At 34.3% G+C, this 9,823-nt stretch overlaps 1 protein-coding gene across 4 annotated transcripts in view; it reads left to right on the forward strand.

Moving 5' to 3' along the window:
- The window catches only part of LOC101570057 (zinc finger protein 709-like), a 40,049-nt gene extending 32,244 nt beyond the window's left edge, over positions 1-7,805 (forward strand). For 2 of the 4 annotated variants that reach the window (XM_023699109.1, XM_023699111.1), the window contains exons 2-4: positions 2,185-2,311; positions 2,502-2,562; positions 4,110-7,805. In XM_023699109.1, the coding sequence (XP_023554877.1) occupies positions 2,185-2,311; positions 2,502-2,562; positions 4,110-6,429 (2,508 nt within the window). In that variant the 3' untranslated portion in view covers positions 6,430-7,805. The remainder of the gene's footprint in view (positions 1-2,184; positions 2,312-2,501; positions 2,563-4,109) is intronic. The other 2 variants (XM_023699112.1, XM_023699110.1) reach the window with 2 other exon arrangements.
- The last annotated feature ends 2,018 nt before the right edge of the window (positions 7,806-9,823 follow it).

A 9,823-nucleotide genomic window follows, 5' to 3' on the forward strand; every position in this document is an offset into this window, starting at 1 on the left:
TTTTGATTTCATTCAGTATACAAATTCTTTTTATTGTGCACAGTATGAGTAATTTGTATTTATTTTTTCTACTGCTGTCATAATTTACATATGTATCAGTAATTCCCTATAATTCTGATGACTTTCTTCTAGAAAAAAATTATTTAAAAGATATTTGTGCTTGTTTTGGCAGTACATATACTAAAATTGGAATGGTACAGGGAAGATTACCATGGTTAAGCTCAACTGCCTATGTTATAGGGTAATAATATTATTAAGCTTCTCTTTGGGAGGGCTAACAGCTTAAGTTTGCAGACCAAAAATTTGAGAAAAAGAAAGGCTACAAGGACAGCCAACATTTTGGCCCTAGCCTTTCAAGGTCAGTGAAGACTCAGGACATAAGAGAACCTGTATTGTAACATCATGTAACTCAGTTGTGCCCCAAATTTTCTGATCAAGGAGATTATGGGGCCACAGAGGAAAGTGATCAGTGATGTAGAATGTGCCTAGGAAGAGTCACATGGAGAGAAAACATTCTCTCAGGCTTTCACAGAGAGCAAATTGATCAAGCAGTGGCTGTGATTCATCCACATGGCTGACACTGACAAAGGATCTATAAACTGTGGTGCAGAGTTTCAGGATAAATCTTGAGGGGATTTGACTGATCTTTCCAGATACAAAAGTTACATTTCTTGTTATATAGGTCTTGCTGTATCTTGGTCTTAACCATCCAGCAGAAAAGTATAATAACAAGGTATTAAAAGTAAAGTCAAGGGCCAGGGAGATGGAATAAATGCTTCCCTGGCAAGCACAAGGGCCTAAGTTCAATCCCTGGTTCTGAAAAAAAAAAAGTGAGGCCATATTAATATGCTGAGCTGTAAAGGGCTCAAGTCAACAACTTCTGACATTGGTAACCCACTACTATTATGGACTACTAGACTATATTGGATTATTTTGGTGAATTCATGCATCTGCTATATTGAAATGGCAATGGAATACCCATCTCTGACAAAACTAAACAAAAAAGGAGATATAAATGAAGGACCATTTTGTATCTGTCTATACAAAATAGTTAGGATAGATATCCGGCTACTTTCTCTTAATTCAATGAGAAGAAAGATTTGTACCAATAATGTTTGGATAGAATATCATGTCTGCATCTTGTACTATGAATAACCACTACGAAGACAACAATTTGCAATGTATTAATTATTGAAATTGTCCTATTAGTCAGTTTTGAAACTGTCCATTGCTATTCGTTTCTCAATAAAAAATGATAAAAAAAAAGATATGACTGAATTCTCAAAGTATCCAAGTTTACCTTTCCTATTTTAAGATTTATCTAAATTATTGCATGTGAACTATGAAGAATAAAGAGCATATTTGACTTATATTTTAAATATATCCATCACCCATTTCTCTGGCATATGCCACCTTTTGTTTTATTGAACTAAAAGACATTATATTTTCCATACTCTAATGTTCATTCTCTCTCTCTCCCCATATATATAATATAATTTTCCACAGATCAGACTTCTAGTGTTCCTCCTGTTTTCAGCCTCCCAAGCACTGGGATTACAGGCGTGTGCTACCATGCCCAGTCTCAATCACTGTCTCAACCTGCCCTGGTGTCAGAGCTGGCACTGCACACCAAGGATTAAGCCCCATTCCCTGTAATGTTGTTCTTAGACGTTCTCCAAAACAAGCTGTAATCTTTTTCATTAGCATTTCAAATTATGCTTGTTGAATTTTAGCGTTCAGTTACATTTCTATGAAACCATGGTCAGGTTTCAAAATATTTCCTAATTATAAGCAGAGAAGAAAAGGATAAATTCAATAAATAATACATGGGGGAAAATTATATTCTGTGATCTATAAGAGTAATTTATGATTTTTTTTTGTTTTGTTTCTTTACTGGGATCTTGTTCTAGAATTCTTGTACAAACCCTGCTTTAGAAGCAAGGTTGAAATAAAACTGAGGTTACCAGCAGGAGAAGCAGTACTCACATTCAACTGTTTCTTTAGCAATTATAGTCTGCCATCAAAATTCCTGAGGAGATATGTATATGAAAGGAGACTAAATGTCTGATAACCAAAATGTGAGGCAAACATTTAGAGGAATCAGGCTGATTTCAGCTTTTTATAAGTAGATGTGAGATGTTTCATATTGTCTCACTTTCTGGATTTATATGTCTGATAACTTAGGAGGCAGTGTCTTTTGAAGATGTGTCTGTAAACTTCACTATGGAGGAGTGGGCTTTGCTGGATCCATCTCAAAAGAAGCTCTACAGAGATGTGATGTGGGAGACCTTTAGAAATGTAGCTGATTTAGGTAAGGACAATTATCATTTTCTCATTTATCCATCAGAGCACTGATTACTTCTTATCAGTTTGGTTTATTTCATTGGAATATGAAAACACATGATGATGCGTCCAGCCATGATCACTGTATTATGATTCTAACTGGAATCTCTGAATTTTTATGTAATGCAGTAACTCATATTTTACTTTGTACTCTTTAGGAAGAAACTTGGGTAGTAAGAAAATTGAAGATGAGTACAAAAATTTCAGGAGAAACCTAAGGTAATTTGTACTCACAACAATGTTTTTCAAGAGTCAAAAGCACTAAAACCAAGAAAACTATTCAAATATGGCCATGTTCCAATTTTTTTAAACTCACAATATTTCACCATACATGTGGAGTGCCTACAATCTTATAATTGAATATTTGAAATCTCAGCAATGCTGACATGTCACAATTGACGTGATCTAAAATAAAAGAATAAACAAATTATTTCTTATCAAGATTATTAAAAATTTCATATGAAATTGCACTTAGTCATTGACTGTAGAAATATATAAAACAAATTATGTGGGGTTGGGCTGCACCTTAGCCATGGAGTGCTTCCCTCCCATGCTGAGGGCCCTAAGTTCAATCCCCAGTACCACAAAAAAATAAAATGAAAACCTTAAAACAAAGGCTTAGACTGAGTCAGATTTGGGATATTAAATTTAATCACTTGTATTTACACATTACTACATTCATGTTTATTTGAATGTGGTATATACATTCAATATTTGTAAAATTGCTATCCTTGTGTATAAATTCAAAATCCAAATGAATACTATTCTTTTGATATTTTCAAGCAGTCCTCCTAAGCATTCAATCCATTGATGTTCCCAAATATTAGAAGGAACATTTCCATAACATGTGTTGGAATGTTATTGTAGTATAACATCTATGAAAATATCTACCTCAGTTCCTCTAAAACATAGAAATAAAAATTTCATTTCATCCACCTGTACTTCTTCTGGGTATATTCTTCCAAAAGTTAAACCAATCATACTATAGAAATACATGCATACATGTGTTTGTAGCAGTACTTCTTACAAAAGCTAAACTCAGGAAGTGCCCATTCATATATTATCTGATTAAAGAAATCTGGCATAGCCTTGTAACAATGATGCATACATGGAACTCTAGCTCTCTAAGATACTGCCACAGGAAGATCATACATTCATGCTCAGCCTAGGAAACTTAGTAACTGAAGAGTCTTTGTCTCAAAATGAGAAATAAATAATGCTGGGAATGTAACTCAACACTAAAATCCTGGGTTAAATCCCCAGCCCTAAAAAGATGATTGCATAAATAACAAAGAATGAAATGATATAAATCCCCCCCCCCAAAAAAAAATCAGGATGGATCTGGAGTCAATAATGTTGTTATATAATTCAGACAGAAATTTGAATATCATGTGTTATATTTATTATGAGAGACATAAATTATGAATTAAAGAGTAAAATGAAAAATGATAGAAAAGATATTTTACAGTGTGTGAAGAGTGTCAGTGAAAGGGAGAAGAAATAGTCATAGAAAAAAGGATTATGAAAAACAACACATGCTGTATCTACCAATTCCTCCAAATGAATGTGTTATGTATTGCAAGTATATCAATTATAAATTGCCAAATGAATACTGATATTTGGTAAAAGTTGTTTCTAAGTATCATCTAGAGTACACAATAAACTCATGATCAGATATTCTTAAGAGGGCATCATACCAGATCTTTTCTCAGTAAATCATTAATTAAAGGGTACTTTTAACTATGTTTTTTAAAATCCTTTCATAGCAGTGAAGAAGTAGAAAAATATGATGATTATGAATTGTGCTATCAACATGAAGAAATGAATTTCCAGGCTTCAAATATTAATATGAACACAAAACCAGTTGCTAAAATACCACAAGAAAGCCTTGGCTCTAGAAATACCTTAATTGATCTTTCATCACTCAATGTGCCTATTATACCAAACAGTGAATTCAAATCATATGAATATCAGGGACTTGAAGACAAGCCTTCTAGCTGTAGTCAGTATGGGAAAACCCACACTGATTTCCAGCCATCTCAGAAGCAAGCAAAGATAAACACTGGAGAGCAACTTTATGAATACAAGCAATGGGAAAAATTATATTCTTACCACACTGAAGGAACTACCAGTGAAGAGAAAACCTGTTTATATGAGCAAGATGTGAAAGCCCTCGCTACAACTAACTATGTTCACAACTGGGAAAGAAATTACAGTGGAGTGAATATCTATATATGTACACAATGTGGAAAAAGTTTCAATTCACACCATTTCATTCAAATACATGAAAGAGCTCATATTGTAAAAAACGCATATATATCTAAATATGATGGAAAATTCTTTGGTGATAGCACTTCATTTGATAATCATCAAAAAACTCACAGTGGAGAGAAACCTTACTTGTGTAAGCACTGTGGAAAAGCTTTCAGCACACACAGTGATTGTCAGAGACATGAACGCACTCACACTGGAGAGAAACCCTATGATTGTAAGCAATGTGGGAAAGCTTTCAGGACCCATAGTGATTGTCAGAGACATGAACGCACTCACACAGGAGAGAAACCCTATGAATGTAAGCAATGTGGGAAAGCCTTCAGGACACACAGTGATTGTCAAAGACATGAACGCACTCATACTGGAGAGAAGCCCTATGAATGTAAGCAGTGTGGGAAAGCCTTCAGCACACACAGTGATTGTCAAAGACATGAAAGAACTCACACTGGGGAGAAACTCTATGAATGTAAGCAATGTGGGAAAGCCTTCAGCACACACAGTAATTGTCGAATACATGAAAGAATTCACACAGGGGAGAAACCATATGTGTGTAAGCAATGTGGGAAAGCATTTAGTAGGCACAGTAATTGTCAAATACATGAACGAACTCATACAGGAGAGAAACCCTATGTATGTAAACAGTGTGGGAAAGGTTTCAGCAGACATGGTACTTGTAGAATACATGAAAGAACACACACTGGGGAAAAACCTTATGTATGTAAGCAATGTGGGAAGGGTTTCAGCAGACATAGTCATTGTCAGATACATGAAAGTACTCATGTTGGGGAAAAACCCAATGAATGTAAGCAATGTGGAAAAGTTTTCAGTACACAAAGTGATTGTCTAAGACATGAAAGAACTCACAGTGAAGAGAAACTTTATGTATGTAAGCAATGTGGCAAAAGTTTTAGGACACACAGTGATTGTCAAAGACATGAACGAACACACACTGGGGAGAAACCCTATGTATGTAAGCAATGTGGGAAAGCATTTAGCAGGCATGGTAATTGTCAAATGCATGAACGAACACACACTGGAGAGAAACCCTATGTATGTAAGCAATGTGGGAAAGCTTTCAGCAGACATGGTGCTTGTCAAATACATGAGAGAACTCACACTGGGGAAAAACCTTATGTATGTAAGCAATGTGGGAAAGCTTTCAGCAGACACAGTCATTGTCAAATACATGAAAGAACACATATTGGGGAGAAACCCTATGAATGTAAGCAATGTGGGAAAGCTTTTAGCACACACAGTGATTGTCAAAGACATGAAAGGACTCACACTGGGGAGAAACTCTATGTGTGTAAGCAATGTGGGAAAGCTTTTAGTACACTGAGTAGTTGTCGTACACATGAAAGAACTCACACAGGAGTAAAACCCCATGTATGTAAGCAATGTGGGAAAGCATTTAGCACTCGCAGTCATTGTCGAATACATGAAAGAATTCACACTGGGGAGAGACCTTTTGTATGTAAGCAATGTGGTAAAGCTTTTAGCACACACAGTAATTGTCAAGTTCATGAAAGAACTCACACTGGGGAGAAACCCTATGTATGTAAGCAATGTGGGAAAGCTTTCAGCACACCAGGTTGTTGTCGAAAGCACGAAAGAACTCACAGCAGGGTGAAACCCTATGTATGTAAACAATGTGGAAAAGCTTTCACAACACAGAGATATTGTCGAATACATGAAAGAATTCACACTGGGCACAAATCCTTTGAATGTAAACAATGTGGGAAAACTTTTATAACACAGAGAGGTTGTCAAGAACATGAAAGAAAACATTGGAAGGAAACTCTATCTATATAACTCACATCTATGAATGTGAGAAAGCTCTCAATGTGCACAGTATTCATCAAAGACATTAAAGGATTCACTAGCTATAAACCATAGGTATGTAAGCAATGAAGAAAAACTCAGCACACACAGGTATTGTCAAATACATGAATCATAAAGGGAACCAATGCTGTTTAAGTTACAGAGAAAACCATCCACTTATACTCTCAGATATTAAACAAGTAATTTGATTGTGAATATATAAAGTGACTTGCACTGACCTGAAAGGACATGAAGTGGAGAGGAGTTCTTTCTTTGTAGGCAGTATGAAAAATTTAATTCTAATTCTAACTTCAATAACCTGGTAGGCCAGGGCCACCACCCTACCCATCAACATATTTGGTCCATATTTGAGCATTAGATCATAAATGTACTTGAGTCCTCAGTAATGGGGTTGTTTGTTTGCATGTCTTCTTAGTATTCTTTGTCATATCTTCACAAATATGAACACAGAATCATTCAAGGATAACTGAGTTAATAATCTACATTCCTGATATCCAGCAAGGTGTCAAACCACTGTTTGCTGGATGTCTGAAGCCCTCATGTTTTGAATGGTCCTATTTTGTTTAGTGTGATCAATCTGTACAATTTCTATGATTTTTTTCCTTGTTAAAAAGTAGACAAATATGTATAAATCTATAGATTCTTACCATGTGATATTTTAGTGCATAAATACTTTTAAGTAAACTATATTTTCAGAAAAGTTTTTGGTGAAACTTAATAATAACCATATAAATATCTCAGGAATACTGAGAAGTTCTTATAACTGAGCCTTGGGCAGTGGCTAAGAGTACCCAAGTGAACTCCTACTTGATTTATTCTTGTCTTCCCCTTGAATTACCACTGTCACTTCTTTGGCTGTTTTTTGTAAGTTTACCATGTGTCATTCTCACCACCAGTATTCATTCCATTTTGAATCCTTGGAATATTCAATAAGTGGATATTATAGAAATTTCACAGAGATGTATTTTATGTGGTATCTTTGTCTCACTATATTTTACATGTGCTTATGTTTGAGTTGGGGTAAAGGACATTCTTGTCCATTATGGTGGCAACAAAGTTGAAATTTGCTCAAGTTTATTTTGTATAGATGTGAAAAGAATCACATTTTCTCTAGAACAGTGGTGCAATATATTTTCTGGATATTGCATTAAAGTCTTATCTAAAGATATTGGTCTACTCTGACATACTGTATATAGCGGTGCAGTATTACATTTATATTTTTATAAGTCTACTTAATCATAACCTTTTCACAACTTGATTTCCTTTGGCTATTTCCTCAAACAGTATAATGGATCATGTTTTTATTTGATGTTGTGTCTTGAGTTATTTATGTTTTGTTCATTTTTCCTGTGTTTATTGATTTTTTACTCAAAATACATATTTTTGTATGTAGTACAAATAAATTATATTTATTGTCTTTTTAACCTCTTGCTTTACATAGATTGAAATTTCTCTTTATTCTGATGGTTTCATGATTTTTTCTGGGAATAAATTTTTTCACCTCCAAAAGATAGTCAACTGAATTCTCAAGGTATTTGTTTATGTTTCTCATGACAATGTAACTAAATTATTGTACATGGACTGTGAAGAATAAAGTGCTTGTTTTGGTATATGTACCTGTTTGGTCCAGCCTCCTGTATTAAATAGATGATGATTTCTGACATGTTATTCAATAAGAGTGCTATCAAATTATTTTTTATTTACATGTGAGCCCTTCAAAGACTTTTCCTTTTCATGCTACTAGTACCTGGCTTCCGCAAGGATTTTAAGTCTCATTCTATATATTAAGCAAGGTCTCACCTTGTTTACTAGTCATTGAGCATTGTAAAACATGTTATAATTAATACTCATGATTATTTCTGCCAAATCTAAGGTGAGATTTGGATGTGATTATTTTTCTAAACTATTTTCATTTATTTTTAGTGTTTGTTAATTTTAAAAAGTTGGTGTCCAATACATATATATTTTGATCATATCCAACTTCCATCTCCCTTATGCTACCATAGAAAATTTTTTTTATTTCTGTGGTAGGTGACTATTTTATGTCCTTGAGCTGTAAGATAATGTATCTTCCCTAGTCTGAGTTCATTGCTCTTAGACATTCTCTGATGAAAGCTAATATCTTTATTAGCAGTTTAAATTGCCCTTCATTATTTTTTCTTGTTTAAACTTTAACTTATAAAACTTGTTGCAAGTTCCAAAATGGTGTCTAAATACAGTCTCAGCAGGAAGATATTGATCCTCTATATAAGTTGAGCAAAGATAATTTTATGAACAGAGCAATTCACTAGATATTTTTCTACCAGTGTTTTACTTGAATGCTGATCATCTAGGCTTCCTCTTTGAGCCATGCTTTAGAGACAGTGCATGTGGAAAACAGGCTAACAAGTAGAACTAGAGTTCTTATTCCACTATTGTTTTAGAAATTGTGTGAGATATGCATATGAATGTAGAGTTAAGTGTTTAAAAAGCAAGGCATAAACTAAATATTTAGAACATGCAGACATTTCACCTTATGAGTAGATTTTTTTTTTTTTTTTTTTTTTTTTTTTTTTAGGGAAGGGTCTACAGGGTGTTCAGGGTCTCACTACTAGATCGGACTTGTAGTGAATCTGCCTGTTTACAGCCTCCCATGAGCTGGGATTACAGGCTCATGCCATCATACCCAGTCTCAATCACCATCTCAGCTTGCCCCCATGGGGCGGGACCGCCACGGCAATGAGTAGATTTTAAGTATTTCATAGAGCAAATCTCATTCTTCCTAGATATAAATGTCTTCTGATTTAGGAGGCAGTGATCTCAGAAGTTGTGTCTGTGAACATCATAGAGGAATAGGTTTTCTTTGATCCATCTCCAAAGGTCAAATGATATAAGGTATGGGAAACCAGTAAGAATGTGGCTTTTATGATGTCTTTTTTTTCATGTAGGTAATTGAGGAGCATTGCTTGTTGCTCATCAGTGCATTTTCCTTTAGTGAAATATAAAAACATTTTGATGACTTCCAGACATGTTTACGTTGTATCTTGAATCTAACTGGTACAGTAAAGCAATCTCATATAGCAAGTTATCATTATATTTATTTCTATAGCATAGAAAGAAATGGATATTGACCAAATTGAAAATGAGTACAAAAATTATAGGCGATATCTAAGATAATTTACAGTCACATAACAATGTTTCTTAAAACTCAGTATATGAACTAACACTAAAACCAAGCAAAGTACAAACTAGTCTATATTCACATTTCTTCAATTTCACAGAATTTGTTCAAAGATATCAAAAGCTTGAGTATTTACAACCTGAAAATGGAATATTTAAACTATTTCAAAATTTCAAATATAGGAACTTATATTATGCCCCAATT

This window comes from Octodon degus, unplaced genomic scaffold (assembly GCF_000260255.1).
Source record: "Octodon degus isolate 3935 unplaced genomic scaffold, OctDeg1.0 scaffold00111, whole genome shotgun sequence".
Classification (NCBI taxonomy): Eukaryota; Metazoa; Chordata; class Mammalia; order Rodentia; family Octodontidae; genus Octodon; species Octodon degus.